Source organism: Pinus tabuliformis, chromosome 6 (genome assembly GCF_031772625.1).
Source record: "Pinus tabuliformis cultivar Carrire ecotype Pingquan chromosome 6, CPIR1, whole genome shotgun sequence".
NCBI lineage: Eukaryota > Viridiplantae > Streptophyta > Pinopsida > Pinales > Pinaceae > Pinus > Pinus tabuliformis.
Genome location: NC_142292.1, coordinates 580,578,886 through 580,600,551, shown reverse-complemented (window position 1 = coordinate 580,600,551; position 21,666 = coordinate 580,578,886). Strand labels below are relative to the sequence as shown.

The following is a 21,666-nucleotide window of genomic DNA, read 5'->3' as shown; positions in this document are numbered from 1 at the left end:
GTATATCCATTTGTCAACTTCGCATTAGAGAATCTCCAAAGACAATAGTGAAAATTCAAACATCATAGTGCATCAAGAAAAGCTCCAAAAATTCATCCCAACAAAAAGTGTGAAAATCTCATAAGAGATACTAATCCAATCCAAGTGATGATGATGAAATGAATCACCTCACTTGTATTTATACAATCACTAATGAATTTGATTTGCCTAATTTGGCCTAAATGTGCCCCAAATAATAAAATAATGTGCAATAGTAACATCCCTTGGTGACAAGCCCACCAAGATAGCCCAATGACATAATAATAAGCCTCTCAAGATGGTTGAATGATCAATAAAGTGAGTTGTTGGGCATTTGAAGAAGCCTAATGAAGTCCTGAGTATGCCATGATGAGAGAATGGACCTTAAACATAGTGGACAAGGTGTTGGACCCTTTTTTTTCCAAGCAAATCCCTGTGGTGCCCCCAAGTGGGTGTGGGGCACAAGGACATCCTCATGGGTCTCCAAGTGGATCGAAAGTGCCTGTAAACCATCTGCAAGGGCTAGGATGATAGCATAAGCCCTCATCTGGACCCTGGATCATCTGCCAAGTGTGTGGTGCAAGTGTGGAGTTGGTTGGTCACGGTGAACTAGGTGCATCATCCTCATCCAAAAGGTGGAACACGAGCAATCAATGAGTGGTGTTGGGATCCATGAAGTACTCTCTGTTATGGTGGAGGCCCATGGCTCTCAACGCTCACCCTACAAGTGCCAATGTGGCCCTTTGGAGGGCTAGGACCCCGTATAGGGAGACCAAGCCCCAAATGGAGACCCACTTGCAATCCTGCATAAGATCCAATGTGTCCTCTTGCCCTCCAATACAAAAAATCATTAGAATAATCAAGTAAAAGAGCTTACAAGTCATGGAATCAATGGGGCACTTCATGGTGGCATGCCCTTCCATAATGGGCTTTGGCATGTACAAGTGTCTCAAAGCTCAATAGGGAGTTAATCAAGGACCCTACTAGGTGGTTTCAAACTTTAAAGGGGATGACATGTCCATGGTACATCCCTCAGGTGGCAAGTGGCAAATGATATAGTAATGGAACGGAGTGGGGATTAAGACCACATGTCATGGTACAAGAGTAGCTATAATAGGGGAAGCCCACACCTAGGTATATGAGTGTATGAGGGAACAAACCGTGGTACATGAGTTACCCTGGCCTTTGTTTTTCCACCCTTCTTCATATGTCTTTCGCCTTTGATTGATTTTTCTCCATAATTGCTCGAGGCTCTAGGGGATGAGAGCATGATGTGTAGTATATAGTAGTGGATACCCGCTTAAGGTGGGGCAGTTCATCGCCCACCAGGGGTTGGAACAATCATGGGTTCCTTCATGATGGAGGGGGCTCATCTAGGGCCCATAGGAACCAAGGTGATGGCCATAAAAGGAGTAGAGCTCATGTTTGGCTTTTAGAGCTTTTGTATGTCTAGACCATCTTTTGCATTTTGTGGTACATTTCTTGTTGAGAGTGGCCAAATTATGCTTTTTCTTTTCTTTTTAGCTGCATCAACCTTCTGGGCATTGTTTCATGCCCGACCCTCGGTGTGGACAAGGGGAGAGGGAGGCTAACCCTATGTGGACCCAGTGGACACATGTGGACCCAGATGGGAAAAGAGATGAATAGGGCTAAAATGAGTGATAGGGTGATGTATGTAGTGTCGGGAAGAGGTACCATGCAACCAAAGTCGAGATTTCCAAAGTAGTGCCAACCCTAAGCTAGTGGCCAATAAAAGATATCCTACGAGACTAGGATACAAGGATAACCACGGATTCAGGCATTGAAGACAATAGTATAAACCTAGCCCACTCTTTTCACCGAATTCCCCCACCAATCCATGCCCAAAAGTGCCCATGACAAGTAAGGAAAATTACTCAACTATACCAATTAAAAGCCATACCTTTAGGGTTGGGAGGCCCTCCTTCAAACATACAGTCATAACAAGTGGGCGAGGGACCACATGGTTGGCTCAAGTGGCGAAGATAATGACACATCGAGCTACCTTGTGGCTGTAAGGGGCTGCTGGCTGAGGGACATCTAAAAGAAAAAATTTCTCCTATCTACACTACCCACAGGTGGTGGGTAACATTTGGCTCCAACTGGGACATGAGCTCTCAGAGAGGTGCATGAAGCTACTCAAACAAGAGGTCATGAGAACACCAACAATATCTTGGTACCGCAGACCTATTACCTGTTGAAATTTCTAAGTATTACCCATTAGAAATTTTATTTGTATTCTCTGGTTTATTTCTCCTACTTGTTAATTACGAACAAGTTATTTAAACATATAAATATCGAAATAAACACAATACAGTCTCAACCATCTACAGTTCAACAACTGAAAGAAAAAGTAAACACTCAAGTGACACCGTTATTTTTGGACAACTCGTCCCCAGAAAAACCCAACTTGGGAAAATCGATGCAGCAATTCTGAGGGTTATTTTATTATGCAGTCTATCTAAGTACCACTCGGTGCCAAACGGCTCACCCGATAGAGAAAATAGTCTGGCAGTAATACCTCTTTATTCGGAAGCAGATATTCAGAAAATATGCCCCACGAAACCCTCTCCAACACAACTGAAGCACTGCGTCAGCCCTCCTGGCCTCTGTGTCAGCCTGAAAACCCCCTGCGTCAGCTCTCTAAGGCTCTGCGCAGCCTCTCTGGCTCTCTGCGTCACTCCAGCAACCTCTGCGTGGATGACGCAGGCCCTCCTGGCCTCTGCGCTGTCTCTGCTAGCCTCGCCTGAAAACCCCCTGCGTCAGCTCTCTGAGGCTCTGCGCAGCCTCTCTGGCTCTCTGCGTCACTCCAGCAACCTCTGCGTGGATGACGCAGGCCCTCCTGGCCTCTGCGCTGTCTCTGCTAGCCTCTGTGTGGCTCCCTTTGGCTTCTGTGTTTACCTCTCTGCCTCTGCACTGGTCTTCCGACACTATCTTTGCCTCTCTATCTCGTACTCACTGCCCCTCGCTGCAAACTGATCACTGATTCGACTTCTCTTAGCAAACCCCACTCTAGAAAATCGAATGACTGATCACTCTGGTGTATTCTCCAACTGACCCTCAAACCTCCTCTTATACTTTCCCTGTTGGTCCTTCAACAGCCGAGATTACATCTCTAATCAACAGCTAAGATTATATTTGGCTTGATCCGTGTCATTTAGAACCTTCTAACCCAGTTTTATATTAATACCTATTAATATTTTATCTTTCCTAAGTTTAGACTTAGGAACTCCATTAAAAATATTAATTATTTTAATATCTCCTTAACTGGGTAGAATCTACCCAAACCATTTCTAGGTCTTGGAGATCTCATGTGCTTTGACCTCTCCACCGATTTTCATGGCTAGAGCACATCTGATGCTACCCCAAATCAACATTCCTTGCACATATCAAAGACCAAGCACACGGGGCAGCGTGTTTTTGTGGTGTCTTATGATCACCCATGCTTGGTATTAGGGAACTAAAAATCAACAAAAAAGAAAAATTTACTCTAAATGCAATTTTTAATCTAAATGCAACTAGTCTACCATGAAAATATCATATGATGTTAGTTCTAATGAGGAAGTCAATATGCAATGCATCTTATCCTAAAATGCATATGATATAATGTTAATAATAAGTGTAATCATAGAGCCAATGCAGCCAACATATCATCAGATCAACATAAATATGCCCATCTATATGATTACTTATATAGGAAATCCCAAAGCGAAAGTAGACACAATCACATGGTGGATGAAGCGGGCTGGAGGTGAAAAAATACAATGTCCATTCAAGGTGAAAAGAACTCTTGAAAGAAGGAAGATAAGTCAATCTAGGAGTGCAGAGCTTTCCCTCCAAGCACACAATGAAGGAATGAATGATCACTCTCAAGAACTCCCTGTCACAATCATTGTCCATAATACTATGCCTTGTAGATGCCACAAGATCATGATGATAAGAGAAAGGAGATTTGGAACACGAAAGGGGACAATAGATTGGTTGCTTAATGGAGTGATTGTCTTCACAATCCCGAGGGTATGAGGGGGAAGGAGGGATGCATCTAGCAGATGTTTCTTCCTCAACATCATTCCTAGGAAGGTAAAAGGGGCCATGGTCACTGGAGATCATATTAAAAGGGGTGAGAGGATCACTTGTGGAAGACTGAAGATGATGAACAAGAGGAAAAGGAAAAGGGGAGGGCGAAGAATTATATTCAATGTGCTTTTCCTCCTCAAAATCATAATTTGAAGGCTCAAGTGATTTGAATATAGAGTCATAAGGAGGATAGGTAGGAGCCGTATCGATTTCATCATGATCAGTATCAAAGATAGGATCTTCCCTAAAAGGAGAATCAATTACCTCCTTTTCATGCAAGGGAAAATAATACTTCTCCTTCCCAAGGGTATCGATGGATATGTCATCATAAATAATGCCTGAGAGAAAGGGAAGACCAATCTCAACCTCATCCTCCTTGTCGGTGTCATCAAAGGGAGCATAATCAAATTGAGAACCAATGATTTCCCATTTTTCCTTTTCAATATGGAAGTAATCTATAATGTTAACTTCCAAGAAGCCAATCAAGCCACCTTCTCCAAGGTTCTCAAAAGGGGAGTCATTAAGAGTAATATCCTTGAGAAAGGTAAGGTCAGCATCAACTTTACTTTCCATAGACTCATCTTCCCCAACACATGTTCCCAAAATCATTCCTTTCATCGTGTGGACCTAAGGAGGATTCCTCTTTTGGCTCATCATTTAGATCCCCAAGATCCTCTCCAACTTCTTTATCTTCCTTACCAGGAAAGCAGGACTTCTCTCCTTCCTCTTCTCCTGGAGAACAACAGCCAAGGTATTTGTTATATGAGCTTGGTACAATGCCTCTAGGAAGAGGGTTTTAGTAGGGTTCTCTGTATATTCACATTTCATTTTATAGAGCTTCTCCTTTTGCTGGTATAGATGGAAGAATAGGTCCTTAGCATTATATTCCTTGACTAGCCCTCGACATGACCTACTATATTCGTCCATTCTTTCTTGCAGGGCCTGAAGGCATTCAAGATTAAACTCTTCTTCATCATCCTCAGAGGAGATGTTCCCCACCTTATTGTTATTCTATGTTGCAGGAAACGTGGTACAGAGGTCTGTTTCCGTACGGAAACTGGTACGAAACGCGGAAACGCGTTTGGTACAACCGTGAAACACGTTTCTGGCCGTATTGCCACGTTTCTCGAAACAGAAACGTGGCCAGTACAGCCGAAAACGCGTTTCACAGCCGTACGACCCACGTTTCCTCATTAACTTATGTTTTTTTGGTTAATTTGTTTTTTAATTTATTTTTAGGGTATGTTAGTGACTTCTAGTTGCTTCTAGATGCATGTCTAAAGTTATAAAAGTGAATTTTTGCCCTAGTGTTGATATGCAGTTCATCAGGAAGTTTGAGGCATATGCAGTTCATGGTAATGTTAAATTCTTAAAGTAAAAGTGATATTCTCCTTTATTTTTCATTTTCATCCTTTTACTTAAATTTTTAACATTACCATGAAATGACTTAGGATGTTTGAGAGTGGTTTCGCCCTCATTGGATTTCATATGGAGAAAGTAGAATTTTAGATCTCACTCAAAATCCAGCAGACTTATCTGTTTTTCAGGATTTCAGGATTGGGGGGATTGCAATGTTTCCATTGGATTTTATCATGTACTAGGGTATGGAACTTGTATTTAATCAAGAGAACCAAGCCCTCTATGCAGGGGAAACTCCCAATAATCAAGATCATGTAGGGTACTAGGGTATGAAACTTGTATTTAATCAAGAGCACTAAGGTCGTTCGACTATGTAGGAGGAGACTCCCAATACAACAGTGGTCCTTCTAAAGAATGGGATGTGGATGCAGAAAATCCTGATTTGGATCTCTCTCTTGCAGTCCTATAGTCTTTATTGTACTTGCAGCCTCATATATTAATATAAATAAAGGCTGATTTTGAGATTTGGATATATAATAAAGGTTGCTTTTGGATATTCCGATATTTTTATTTTCATTATGTGATCATTCATGAGTAAATGTGATGTAAATTAAATCTTAATGTTTAAGTGTAATAAATTATAATGTATCATTTATGCTTTATGATTGCACATATATATATTATTAAATATTTTCAATATATATATATATATATATATATATATATCGCGTTTCACCGTTTCCAAAATTTGGGGAGGTCGCGTTTCGTATCGCATCCCGTTTCGGAAACTCGTACCCGTTTCCCCATTTCGTGCAACCTAGGCTATTGGCCTCCAATTCTATAACAGATATTTGCTCATCGTCCTCGTTTTCTTGGTCATCTTTGTCATCCAATTCCCCATCTGGTAATGAGCCATATATTTCTCCGATCTTGTGAGACAAGGAACTGAATGCACCAATATAATAGGCAACTCAAAGGAGAGATAATCTATAGGGTCTTCTTTGTACTCTTGCCTTATGTTGTGGAGGTTTAACCTGCTTTTGATACAGAAATTGAGTATGAATTCTTCATTCTCATGCTCTATCAAATGATCCCAAAGTTGAGCCCACAAATCCAATCTTTCCCACAAGGCTTGTTCTTCTTTCCCACAAGGCTTGTTCTTCTTCAAGGCTAATGTCATGTACACTTTCTTCAGCCATTTTTCATGATCTTACACATAATGCCAAAATGGAGTCACTAGGGTGAATTAAAACACCTTTATAGATGCTTGCTTCACCCCACAAGCATTTAACTTTAAAGTTCGATGAAGAACTAGGGCTTCGTTCTTCCAATGGAGTCGCTAAGAATGATATGTTAATGATGTCGTAAGGGACACAAGACACACGTCTCGTGTCCCGAGCAACAGCACCAAAATGTTACCGCTCAAACTAGCAGGTGTCTTACGAGCGGATCCTATAGAGCAACTACAAGGTTAAGGGGCAACAATGGAGCGATAGCCCGCTGTCACCTCAAGTGAGGCTCCCAGCTCTTTACGGACTTTCACTGATGGGAGGAGACCTGGTATAAGAGAAATCACAAGGATGAGTAGATCAATGAATGGATAGAGGGTGATTCCTAGAGCCTATTCGCAAGAGAGACTCAATTATGTGGCTTACTTGCTTAAGAAGCAAGGTGATGGGCTCTCTGGGAAGGGCTAGGAGGATACTTAAGCCTAGGGTTTGAGAATATCTCTTGACAAGAGGCTTCCTAGGTCTAAGGATCTTTGTGGAGAAATGGCTTAGATGTAATCCTTGTAGAATATGAGTTACAAAGTTGTGGGACCACAGAGAAGCCAAGCGGACCCAAACTAGGTCAAGGGTATGGGGTTGATCGCTAAAATGAGGGGCTTCACCTAATTGGGAAGGAAAATAGGATCAAAGGACTAATTTTCTTATGGAATACAAATGCGATGACCCAAGTGAGGACACTAACCCAAATCAGCCTAGGGCAAGATATGGTCTTGTGGCTAGGGCTTGCTCTATCTCAGGATTCCATGGTTGAAATTGCTTGAAATTTGGAGGACCCCTTGAGCAAACTACAGTGCAATAGTGGACCAATTTTCAAGGTGTTTGGATGGCTACAAAGAGATTCGTTTGATGCCCTAGGTGACCTTCTAGGGTTAGGCCTAGAAATTGGAAAAGTGAAGAAAAGAGGGGTACATTTGACCACCAAAGGGATATGAGGATCAATGCCTTATTGCTTGGGCTTAATGGAGTCAAGATACACATAGATCATGTATTTTCGTGAGCTAAGGAGCCCTTATTGATTTTTGCTAGTCTCTCCAAGGGCAGCAACTAGATCAATAGAGATTTACACTTCAAATTTGTGAAGAAAACAAAGTTTCGAGGTCTTTAACCTAAGAGGTTCCTCTAGGAACATTCACCCAATCCCTCAAAGGTCAACACGTGCATTTAGTCACTTGTTCAAGGTCCCAGAAGAATTTGGCATTACGTTTAACCCATACAAGAATAAAGATAACAACATACATGCAGTTAACTAGTAAGATAACAAGAATAGCATCAAAATTATCACTTACATGAGAGAGAGTGTATATCCATTTGTCAACTTCGCATTAGAGAAGCTCCAAAGACAATAGTGAAAATCCAAACCTCATAGTGCATCATGAAAAACTCCAAAAATTCATCACAGCAAAAAGTGCGAAAATATCATAAGAGATTAATCCAATCCAAGTGATGATGATGAAATGAATCACCTCACTTGTATTTATACAATCACTAATGAATTTGATTTGCCTAATTAGTAATTTGGCCTAATTGAGCCCCAAATAATAAAATAATGTGCAATAATAACATCCCTTGGTGACAAGCCGACCAAGATAGCCCAATGACATAATAATAAGCCTCTCAAGAGGGTCAAATGATCAATAAAGTGAGTCTTTAGGCCTTTGAGGAGGCCTAATGAAGTCCTGAGTGTCCCATGATGAGATAATGGACTTTAAACATAGTGGACAAGGGGTTGGCCCCTTGTTTTCCAAGAAAATCCATGTGGTGCCCCCAAGTGGGTGTGAAAGTCCTGAGTGTCCCATGATGAGATAATGGACTTTAAACATAGTGGACAAGGGGTTGGCCCCTTGTTTTCCAAGAAATCCCTATGGTGCCCCCAAGTGGGTGTGAGGGGTACAAGGACATCCTCATAGGTCTCCAAGTGCATTGAAAGTCATTGTAAACCATCTGCAAGGGCTAGAATGATGACATAAGCCCTCATTTGGACCCTAGACCATCTACCAAGTGTGTGGTGCAATTGTGGAGTCGGCTGGGCACAGTGAACCAAGTGTTGAAATCCATGAAGTACTCTCTGCTATGGTGGAGACCTATGACTCTCAACACTTACACTACAAATGCCAATGTGGCTCTCTGGAGGGCTAGGACCCCGTATAGGAAGACCAAGCCCAAAATGGAGACCTGCCTGCAATCCTGCATAAGACCCAATGCATCCCCTTTCCCTCTAATACAACAAATCATTAGAATAACCAAGTAAAGAGCTTACAAGTCATGGAATCAATGGGGCACTTCATGGTGGCATGCCCTTCCATAATGGGCTTTGGCATGTACAAGTGTCTCCAAGCTCAATAGGGGGTTAATCAAGGACTCTATTAGGTGGTTTCAACCTTTAAAGGGGGTGACATGTCCCTCGTACATCCCTCAGGTGGCATGTGGCAAATGATATAGTAATAGAACGGAGAGGGGATCTAGACCACATGTCGTGGTACAAGGGTAGCTATAATAGGGGGAGCCCACACCTGGGTATATAAGTGTAGGAGGGAGAAAATCGTGGTACATGAATTACCTCGGCCTTTGTTTTTCCACCCTTCTTCATATGCCTTTTGTCTTTGATTGATTTTTCTTCATTACTGCTCGGGACCCTAGGGGATGAGAGCATAATGTGTAGTATATAGCAGTGGATACCCCCCTTAAGGTTGGCGATTCATCACCCACCAAGGGTTGGGACAATCATGGGTTCCTTAATGATGGAGGGGGCTCATCTAGGGCCCATAGGAACCAGGGTGATGGCCATGGATAAGAGGTAGAGCTCATGTTTGGCTTTTGCCCACATGCTAAATTTGTATGTCCCGGCCATCTTTTGCATTTTCTGGTACATTTCCTGTTGAGAGTGGCCAAATTGTGCTTTTTCTTTTCTTTTTCGCTGCATCAACCTCCAGGGCATCGTTTCAGGCCCAACCCAAGGTGCGCACAAGGGGAAGGGGGGGCTAACCGTATGTGGACCTAGTGGACACATGTGGACTTGAATGGGAAAAGAGATGAATAGGGCTAAAATGAGTGGAAGGGGGTGATGTATGTGGTGTCGAGAAGCGGGACCACGCAACCAAAGTCGAGATTTCCCAAGTAGTGTCAACCCTAAGCTAGTGGCCAGTAAAGGATATCCCACGAAACTAGGATACAAGGATAACCACGGAATCAGGCATTAAAGACAACAGTATAGACCTAGCCCACTCTTTTCGCCGAATTCGCCCACCAATCCATGCCCAAAAGTGCCCATGACAAGTAAGGAAAATTACTCAACTATACCAAGGAAAAGCCATTCCTTCGGGGTTGGGAGTCCCACCTTCAAACATACAATCATAACAAGTGGGCGAGGGACCACATAGTTGGCTAAGGTGGCGGAGATAATGGCACATTGAGCTACCTTGTGGCTGCAAGGGGTTGTTGGCTACTGGCAGAGGGCCATCTAGGAGAAAAAAAATCTCCTATATACATTACCCACAGGTGGTGGGTAACATGCCCGTTGTTGATGGTGTGATGGATCCTATTGATCCACCTCCTGGTGATCCTTCTACCTCAAGGAAAAGACCACTAGGGCTCAAAGATACTCTCGGAGATGAAAGACATATTGCTCCAAGAGAGACATTTCATGAAAGTAAGAAGTCGAACAGGTACCAAGGATATTTGGTTGCTATGAGTACTATTGTTCAAGTTGAACCATGCAAGTTCGAAGAAGTCATAAAACACCAAGTCTGGTAGGATGCAATGAATGAGGAATATGAATCTAACATGAAGAATGATGTTTGGGATTTGTTGCTTAGACGCAAGGACAAGTCCGTGATCACTTCAAAATGGCTTTACAAAATTAAACATGGAGTTGATGGGAGTGTTGAAAAATATAAGGCCAGTTTTGTTGCTCGTGGCTTCTCTCAAAAGGAAGGAATGGACTATGACAAGATATTTGCACCTGTTGCCCGATATACCAATATCTGATCTATTATTGCTCTCGCTGCAAATCAAGGATGGAGCCTCCATCAAAAGGACATCAAGACTGCTTTCTTACATATCTCGCTTAAGGAGAAAGTCTACTTGGACCAACCGGAAGGGTTGAAGTACAAGATAGGAGGAAACATGTTTGTCGGCTGAAGAAATCCCCCTATGGGTTGAAGCAAGCCCCTAGGGCTTGGTACAAGAGGATTGACAGTTATCTTATGAAGCTGGGATTTACAAGGAGCTATGTTGATCCAAACCTATACTTCAAGGTTGACAAGGACATGCCTCATATTTTGGTCATTTATGTTGATGATCTCTTTCTGACAGGTGGAGACCCTCTCATTTATCAATGCAAGAGGGAGTTGACTTGCGAGTTCGAGATGAAGGACCTAGGTTTGATGCATTACTTCCTAGGCCTGGAGGACTGGCAAAAGTCGGGTGAGATTTTCCTTTCTCAAGGAAAATATATTGTGAAGCTACTAGAGAGATGTGGGATGGTCGATTGCAAGTCTGTGTCTACTCCGATGGAACTCAACTTCAAGAAACTATGTGGAAGTGTTGTTGGGCCCGAATTAGGAAACCCTTCAGAGTATCAACAACTTGTGTGGTACCCTAATGTTCTTGGTAAACTCCCGACCGAACATATGCTTCGGTGTGAATACTTTGAGTCAATTTATGGTTGAGCCTCATCACATACATTGGATTACTACTGAGAATCTCTTGAGATATCTCAGTGGCACAATCAACTATGGGTTGAAATACATTACCGGGAATTTGAGGCTACATGGATATTTTGATGTTGACTAGAATGGGCACATCAGGATGTTGCTTTTCATTGGGGTCTACTTCGATTTCTTGGATGAGCAGGAAGCAAAAATCGGTTGCTCAAAGCACCACCGAGGCCGAATGCATTGCAGCTAGTATGGCCTGTTGTGAATCTATTTGGTTGAGGAAGCTCTTCAGTGAGCTATTTGAGCACGTGCTGGATACCATCGTGATCTATTGCGACAACCACAGTGGGATTCGCCTTTCAGAGAATCCCCTGTTCCAGACCGCTCCAAGCACATTTATATGAGGTCCCACTTTATCCAGGATATGGTACAACGAGGAGCAATAAGGCTCCAACATATCAAGATTGATGAGCAGATTGCTGACATTCTCACACAGCCCTAGGGGAAGGTCAAATTCTTAGCCCTTCGAGAGAGACTTGGAGTCGTGGAAGGACCCTCCCATGAGGGTCTTGCTTGAGTTGGACACTGAGCTCTGGGATCTTTTGGGGGCTTGGGGTACTTCTTAGACCTATGAGCGACCATAGGGTGAGTGGCTCACCTTCCCCTATAGGTGCGTTGTCTACAGGGTGAGTGGTTCACCTTCCCCTGTAATACCCCATGACAGTTGGCATGTGTATTGTGAGTGGTTCACCTTCCGATTGATGACATATGCATAAGATGAGTGGTTCACCTTCTCCTATGGCATATGAGCAGGATGAGTGGTTCACCTTCTTTTGCAAATGCCCGAGCATACATCCTACCCATGTAATCTGGGACTCATGGTAAGTACCTCTCATCTAGCCAATGAGTTGAAAAAAGAGGATAGGGACCATAGCACTACAAATGGATGCATCATGTACTGTCGTACTCCCTATGTCTAGGATGCATGATGTTCAACAACTTTATTTGGGATCAAGTGTAATTGGGGTTCTACCCGTGGACTGACTTTTTCCAATGGAGAGGGGTAAGGTCTTGTGACTCACTCTCGATCAATTTTTCTTCATTGTCTATATCAGTGTTCAACAGAGTTGAGACGAGATGCAGAGATGGTACATGATCACAGGATGGCATGATGATGGATGGATTGGCAGGTGGAATTCTCCCTAGTTGAGAGAGAGTGTTAAAATTGGAAACTAGGGTCAAATTCCACTTTGGACAACTCATTTGATGGAGATGATTATTGCATTGAATTCCTCTTTTCAAGAGGACCAAAATCGACCTAAAGATCATCAAATTTGGACAAGGGGAAATATGTTTTTGAGGTCTAGCCCACACATGCAAAAATTGTCAAGGTCGGCCACATCATCATGTAGGTTCATGAAGCCCAATGGACAGGTCTCTTGACCCCCAACGACTTGTATAAATAAGAGTAACCTTAAACCTCATTTGGCATCATCACATCTCACACACTCTTCTCTCTCCTCATCTAATTGGTTCATACAACTCATTGGGAAACTCCTCTTCTCACATGTGTGGCTGGAAAAGAGGACAAATTACAGGCCCGAATTTCAAGATATGTTGCAGGGTTTGACCAGTGTTGACTAGGGCTATTTTGACCTCCTTTGACTATGTTTTTTATGCCAAATTTATGTTTTTGAGGGCCGCATTAATTGGCACAAAAACAGAGGTTTTTTGGGCATGTTGACTGGGTTGGCCGTAGGCTTAACCACAGGCAGAAGTGTAGACGTTGACCCAGTTTGACCATTGTTTTATTAACTATTTTTGGCTGACTTTGACCAACAAAGAAGGTCGAGTTTGACTGGGTTGACCAAGCTACATTGTGGATTGTTTGTTGTTGCATTGACCAGCGTTGACTTTCTGCTTAGGGTTATTGACTGTTGTTATCTGAGAGCAAGAAAGTTTCAGATTTGACAGGGATGCTTTGATCAACATTTGGCAAGTCAATTTTGACTTTATTGTACTCTCTCTCTGTTGAACAATGCGATGGAGCCTCCTCGCTCATCGACTTACCATATCCCACATAAGATAGTATCTGATGTCTATCTGCTGGAGCAATCATCGAATATGGGATTCCTCAACAATCGAATCCCCCCCTGGTTGTCACAGAGAATTGCAGTGGTAACAGCTCACTAAAGAGCTTCCACAACTAGGCAACTTCACACGAGATCATACTCGTAGCTATGAATTTGGTCTCAGCGGTGCTTATAGCAACCGACTTCTGCTTCCTACTCATCCATGATAACGAAGCAAAATCCAAAGAGAACCAGCACTGAGAAGTGCTCTAGTGATCCTCCACACTGCCTGCCCAGTCAACATTCGAATAATCATGCAGCTTCATATTTCTGGCAGTGTATCTCAATCCATGATAGATTGTGCCCCGAAGATGTCTCAGAAGATTCTTGGCACCAATCCAGTGAGGCTCAACCAAATATGAGCTCACCATGCTAACTGCAAAACATATATCCAAACGGAAGTTCACCAAGAACATCAATGCAAATGAGTTTATGAAACTCAAAGGCATTTCCCAAATCTGGTCCAGTATCATCACCATATAACTTCTGAAAGTTAAGATCCTCGAGGTAGTCACGGGCTTGCAGTTTACCATTCCACATCCAGAATCCAACTCCCTCTTACTTCTTAGAAGGTCTATCATCCACAACCTTCGAGCAATGGTTTGGATCGGTTTCACTCCTATTGAATCTCAGCTTCATCAGACAGCTATCAATCCTCTCATACTATGCCCAAGGTGTTTTGCTTCAAGCCATAGAGGGCTTTCTTCCACCTGTATATATGAGATTCCCGATCATGAATCTCAAACTCCTCGAGTTGTTCCAAACCTGTGAACCTACTACATGAGGGGAATGGTCCCCTTGTAAGATTTTCCTTTGGTACATCTCAGACATGTGCCTTCATGCTCTTCTTGAATTCAGGCATCTGAGTCACCATCTGACTCACATTGGGTAGGGCCCCATAAGTAGACATCCGGTGCTATAGATGAGATGTGTCAACTGATATGGTCCCCAATGGACCATCCTGCAACTTGATACAAATTGCCAACCCTGAACTCAAAAGCATCTTAGAAAATTTTATTTTTAAACACGTACCTTTCCATCGATGAATGCCACCCTATAACCTTTGACTTCCATTGCTGAAATGGACACCAAGTTCTTCTTGTGATCGGGTACATAAAAGAGATTTTGTAAGTGAATCGAGTTACCCTCATTCAATTTAGGGATAACATTCCCTACACCCTTTCCGGGATAGGTGGCATCGGCTCCAAGTATAATCCCACGATTGTTTCCATCTCTACCAAATTAGAGAGAGCACCCTTCTATGTGATGGAGTGCCTTGAAGCACTACAATCAATAAGCCAGATTCCCAAAGAATCTGAAGGAGAGGGCCAATACAAGATAATACTTCTTTATCTTATCAGAAACAACATTTGATTCTTCATACCTGGAGTTCCTTGCTTTCTCTGAAGAGTCAGTCGTTTCCTTGATGACCTGCATTACCTGTCATTCCTCTGATCATTGAAGATGTCCCTGGAATGATTGTTATCATCATCAAGTGATGTGTCCCTACCTCGGACACTCCTTCACATAATGGTCGAACTTATTACAACCAAGCAATCTGCCTTTCCTTCCACCCTTAGATCCAGACTTCCCATTGAAGTGATCTTTAGGTAGGCCATCAGAAACTTCCACTATGCCATTCTGATAATATTCTCTGCTTCTACTTCACCTTGGTGAATTTGAAGAGGGATGAGGAATCCATTGATCCTTTTGTCCCCAACTGTCTTCGGTGATTGCTCTTTCACTCTTGCTTGGGCAATGTCTTCACCTCACCTCTGATACCATGTTAATTTTAGGTATGTTCTATGCTTAGAGCAATTTATTTCAATTTTTACAATTAGCTCAATATCTTTTCCAGATTAGCAATCACATCAGCATTAAAGTAAATTGCAAATAGAACATAAACATAAATCGCAGAAGACAAGCCAAGACAAGAGGACACAAGATGTGGCGCTAGCCAAGGGACAAACCCTAATGTGGGGAAACCCTTGATCTATTCTTCTTATATTACTTCAATAGTTCAGCAAAGAGAGAGAGAGAAAGGGAGAGATAGAACATTTACAACAGAAGTCAACACTTAGACTTTCTAGATAAGAGAATAGATCATCTCTACATGAGATCAGTTGAAGACATGCTGCTTCAACTGATTCTCCAAGGTGACTCCTTCACCTATCATTGTGTTGCATCTCGTCATCATGTTGCACCTCACCGTGCTACACCATGCTGCACTCATCATCACATTGTTGGACCTCATGCTGCCACTGCTGTCCCATGTACCATACTGTTGTCCCACTGTTAGTGATATTGCCATTCCATGGTTGCCATACTGTTGTCCCGTTTGCTTGCTCCATCAAGCTTCATTGTTGTCCCAAGGCTGCACCATACAACACCATATGCCTTCATCATGCTGCCACCTATCACATCATTATGCTACTGTACATACTGTGCACAGATCTGCCCCAAGCCTATCCACGTTGTCTCTTGTTTGAGGTGATAAGGCCTGCTGCCTATCACAGTATAGCTGTCATCTACAGCTCACTTCAAAACCCCTTGATTGCAGTCCAAACTATCTTGATTTGGGCTTGGTCTTAACAGCCCTACACACAGCTCCTTGATCCTTGAGACAGCCCTGTTCAGGACCTGTTTGCACCCTCAAACAGCCCTCAAACTAATCCGCACTTCCACAGCAACTTGTCCTCTGAACTAAGCTCTCCATGTTGTCCTGAAGTGACATTACCTTGTTGTCTCTTCTTGCTGCAGCTATGTATAGACTGCGGCTAAGTCTCCTGGTTGTTGCGTCTAAGGGTTGTCCTAAGCCCTTCCAAAAACAGTGTTAAGGTCTTACCTTGCTGCGTATAGATGATCCTCTAAACAGCTCCCTTCTTGTTGCGGCTAAGTAGCCTTTGTAGACTGTTGTTAGGGCATTCTTTTAGACAACGAGTTAGGGCAAGCTAGGGTTGCATATAAGAGCAGGCTAGGGTTGCATATAGGACAGGCTTCTCCTCTCTTGGACTGCGGCTTAAACCACCCTCTTTAGGACTGCGGCTTAAACCACCCTCTTTAGGACTGCGGCTAGGGCAGTATTGAACCTCCCATTAGGACTGAGTATAGGGCAGCATTAGCCCTTCCTTGACAACTGATTAGGGCATGCTTGGACAGCAACTTGAGCTCCTAGATTGGACTGCGGCTAGGGCATTTTATCTCCATTAAGACAACATATAGAACCCTTCTTGAATGCGTAGAGGTGTCTCCTCCTAGGACTGCATAGAGGCTGATTTAGGGCTTCTCCATTAGGGCAGCGTAATCCCTTAGGATCTCTCCTCCCACTAAAACCCAAAGACAAGTAGAGAGGAAGAGATCCCAAGTGTGTGTCCAAATGACTTTCAAGGCACCTCTATTTATACTAAAACATTGAGCACATGTGGGGTTTATTTGGTTGCTGGCCGACCTTGACGTATCGTCCCATAACAGAAATAAATTCATATCTCTATGAATAATTATCATAATCGAATGATCTTTAGATCAATCCTATACCTCTCAATGAGAGGGATCCAAGAAAAATATCAGTTGCCATTAATAAGATGACCCACATGGAGTTTGGCCCTAGTTGCCAATTTTAACAATTTTCCCTATCTCCTTGGCTTTACCCATGCCTAACCTCTACCCTATGGTTCTACTCCACCCAACTCATAGTTCCACTTTACGTTCACTCCACTCCATGCTCCACCTTAGCATTTGTTCCAACCCCCACCTACTATCGAGAGTGTTTCCTATATTCCTTATAGGACTCAATATTTTGCCGTCTACCACAGTGTTTCACTTCAGGGTTCCCTTCCTTCTCCCTATCTCCTTGGCTTTACCCATGCATAGCCTCTACCCTAAGGTTCTACTCCACCCAACTCATAGTTCCACTTTGCATTCACTCCACTCCATGCTCCACATTATCATTTGTTCCAGCCCCCACCCCTACTACACAATAAAAAAAGGCATGGGGCAAGGGTATAGAGTACACTCCTACCTCTACCCCACTCCCATCTGTCTTCTACTCATATTGACTCAATACAAGTCTCTATTAAAGACTTTAAAATTCACTCGGCCAACTTTTGACTGCCACATAGCCATCCTTTCACCACATCATCCTAGTGTCCACTAACACCCTTTGCCATGTGTACCTCATCTCTGTCATCCACCCCATAACCACTTGACATCACATCACCTTCACTCTACCATGTCACCATGCACATCATAACCACAGCATCATTTCCATCCACTTAAATTTCCCAAGTCTTCATGGTCTCTTCTTCATTGTCCAAGTCTTCTCGACTTTGTTTGTATGCACTGCCGGCAACCTCTCATCACCATCTTCTCTGATCGCAGTTGACTCCTTCATCTGTTTTCGCCACTAACTTGACCAGCCTCTACTTCATCTCAACCCTCTAAGGGGTCTCTTTAATTTCATTCAAGATGTTCCTACATCACCTCCACACCTTATTCTAAGGTATTCACAATGGTTTTGCCATCTTTACCTATATTAATATATAAGATGTAAAACAAATAAATAATGGTTTAACCACCCTTCAAATGGTTAGTTACAAATACAAGACTGGACTTATACATACCTTTAAACCAATCGGACCTCTATTAATATTCAACGCACGCACACTTAAAAACAATTTTAAAACTTGCTTACTCCAGGTGCCATTACAACGATGGATAGAATCAGTAACCAACATGATTTTGTCGCCTTTTGGTTTTGTTGTTTGGGCGATTGTTTGTCAGATTTCAGCCTTTCAACGTCACTTTCCTTACATCATCCATTCACGCATTGTAATTGATTCCTTCTGTCCCTTCTATACCTTATGAACATGGTCACTTGGGACAACTTGTAATAAAAGATTTTCCTTGGAGTAAAAAATGCCCCTTCTTTTATTTCAGAAGAATTTACGCCAAAATCCTATTCTGACATTCTGTACGGTAGACATGTCCGTAGACCGGTGCAGCAATAATAGAAAGATAATTACCAGCTACCACTTTCCAAACACTCTACGTGTCAAAAGAATTGAACATATAACACATATTTATAAAATCGCATGAGACGATAGAGATGTAGCTTAAAAGCTATTAACCCTTTTCCTGTCAGTTACCACTATAATTCTATCCGTGCTTTTTTATCAGAAGCCCATCCAGAAATCAGACCGGTCTCCAGCATCTGTCCACCACAACCACGCTTTCTTAGAGAAGTCAAACGATCCAAAAATGTCTGCAGAGGCCACCAATCAGAAGCTCCTCCAAGAAATCCCACTAACAGAACTTCCCTCAGATTAATTTATTAAAAAAAACAAAGACAATACAGGAAAACTATCTCCATCAGCATACCATGCCATGTGTGGACTCACTATGGAATGGAGGAAAAAAAACACATCTATATGCTTGCACAATAATATAACAGCAAGCCTCCGCAACGGGTTCAAGGAAATGTTCTGTCTATGATCAATATGATTCGTTCCTCCATTTTGCACATCCGATTCATTTGTTTATTTTAATTTTAAATTCCTACAAACGTATATACACTTCTCTGAGTCTATGACTGCACATGGATACCCTTTTCTAAAATTGTATTTGCTAATAAGATAATAGTAAATGGATTCAATTAATTTTCCTGTATATCAATAGGGTAAACCCATTTCTGGGGGCAAAAATGTAGCAGACGAAGTTCTTGCAACTTCTGTTCTTTAACCCAAGAAGTTAGGGACGTGACAGAAAGTTTATACTCTAGATTCAAATTCCCATGAAGAGTTTATCACCAGAATACACTTCCATTTGACTTTCTACCAAGTGGAGCTGGTTTCACGCATCAGTTTATTTTAATTTCACAACATTAATTGGTCATTAGTTACAGCTTATACTGGATATGAAATGCCTGTATTCTAAGGTTTTCTAGAATGTATTGACCTTCTGAATACAGCAACTTTTGGATGTTATCTGTTGCTGTGGTGATAACAGGTCCATACCTCTATCCGACTTTACAGTAAGAAGCACAACTTAACTATAGTCTTTGAGTAGCATGTACCTAAATCTAAAATGATGAAAAAACAAGAAGAAAAAAAAACAGAGTCAATCAATTACCAATCCCTTGACTCGCTCCTGTAATCCATATAACCTGCACACAAGACAGATATCAAACTGCAGTCAAATTTTGACAAATATGTCAAGAACAGAGCTACAATCTAAGAAATTCCTGAGAAAACAATGGATCGTGAGGACCTCTTCACACGCAGAGATTAGTTAATACGATTTCACAGACAAAGCGCACAGAATTATGTTAAGGTCTCCATTAAGTATACTTAAGCTCGGCAATGTTGATAACTCCAACTGTTTTTAAAAATTACCACGTCATCTACTTTAGGAAACTAAATATCAGTAAATTTCATGAAACCTCGATGACAATTCAAAGCAACCTACATCTAATAATCTCTTCTAACAGCAAGTAAGAAGCAGCTGTGGCGTGAAACATCTTTAGGGAAGACACAGGGAATACTTCCGTTCATTAATGTCAAAATATATTTCAGAGATTAATTATTGAAATCATTTGCAAAATACTGCACCATCTGTTCGCGCTCAAAATATGGGGAGTACAGCAAGAAGTTACCACGAATCTGGCATTATAGCATAAACATTTGTGGCAATTTTAGTGTTTAAATAAAATTTAAAAAGACAACAGTGGTCATGAAATTTTGACTACCTTGTCTTCGAATTCGTGCTGTTTAACCGGACCCTTTCTCAGCAAAGTAAAGTCAGCTAATAACACCAAAATTTCATAGCAAATTAAAGATCAGTGTATTTTATGAAACAAACAGGGAATCGAACCCTGAAATACCCGAAAATAACAAAACGTACTTTAGATGTGCAGGGGATAATTTCAAAGCAGAGCTCTTACCATCTGCGACTGCAAAACGGTAAACCCACCAGATGATGGCAGCCAAAAGCAGAGCAAATATTATTAAACCAAACATTTTGGTGGGATGATGGCGCAGCACAGGAATTAGCCGGGCTCCGATCTTTTCAGGGCATTTATTGTGCTAATTTACTTCCTACTAAATTTGTGTTAAATAGGCATATAATAGTTATCTCACAACTGTTGGGAATTTTCAATTTTCTACACATATAAAATGTTACGATGATGTGGATTCCAAACTTGTTACAGTAGGTTTCATGTTCATATTTTTTAACGTTAGAGTTGTTAACGCACAACATTAATCCTTAGTCAAAAGTGGATCATTCATCATCATGATCTCATGGCAAGATTATTTATCTTATTCTGTTTGGATGTGTATGTGATGTATCATGGCAAGATTATTTATGTTATTCTCTTTGGATGTGTATGTGATGTATCAAGATTATTTATGTGGATGGTCTTTTGAAAAGAAATTATTTTAACGTTTATGAGGTTAAAGATAGCTTATGGGACAAATTGCTTCTCTATTTGGTTTTTGTATTTGGTCTTTTTCTATGAAGTCTCACAATAAACGCTCCCAACTTCTCGACAAACCTCTCATTGAATAGATTATCCCAAGAGCTCGTTGTCAGAATATCTGCATAACTTTCTTTATTGTCTTTGAAGGCCTCACATTCTAAAATGAAATGCTTTTTTGTTTCCACTTTTTTCGGAAGAGTAAAAAATACTCTTTTTTCTATGAAGTCTCACAATAAATGCTCCCAACTTCTCGACAAACCTCTCGTTGAATAGATTATCCCAAGAGCTCGTTGTCAGAATATCTGCATAACTTTCTTTACTGTCTTTGGAGGCCTCACATTCTAAAATGAAATGCTTTTTTGTTTCCACTTTTTCGAAAGAGTAAAAAATACATACTCTTTCCTCCCACGCTTCTTTTGGCATTTTCCAACGCCATGTTTCACAACGGAGTTGCTAAGAATTAGTCATTAATTGAGCAATAAAAATTTTGGCTCTCCAATAAATATTGGCCTCTATGTATGCTTTTTGTTGATGATTATGAGTGGGATTAAACTCTTCAATATAGTACTTCTTTTTTTTCCCTAGCTCCTTCTCCCAAGTACGTTTGTGGAACTTATCCATAACAAAAGTTTTTTATCTTTTTA

General features: G+C 41.7%; 1 protein-coding gene across 2 annotated transcripts in view; it reads right to left on the bottom strand.

Annotated features, from left to right (window-relative positions):
- The window catches only part of LOC149259863 (NAD(P)-binding Rossmann-fold superfamily protein), a 330,444-nt gene extending 309,739 nt beyond the window's left edge, over window positions 1-20,705 (bottom strand). The window contains exons 1-3 of one of the 2 annotated variants that reach the window (XM_089419258.1): window positions 20,486-20,705; window positions 20,291-20,346; window positions 19,675-19,708 (exon numbers count right to left, since the gene is read on the bottom strand). In XM_089419258.1, coding sequence (XP_089275384.1) covers window positions 19,675-19,708; window positions 20,291-20,346; window positions 20,486-20,561 — 166 coding nt within the window. In that variant the 5' untranslated portion in view covers window positions 20,562-20,705. The remainder of the gene's footprint in view (window positions 1-19,674; window positions 19,709-20,290; window positions 20,347-20,485) is intronic. The other variant, XM_089419250.1, reaches the window with a different exon arrangement.
- Between the last annotated feature and the right edge of the window lie 961 nt (window positions 20,706-21,666).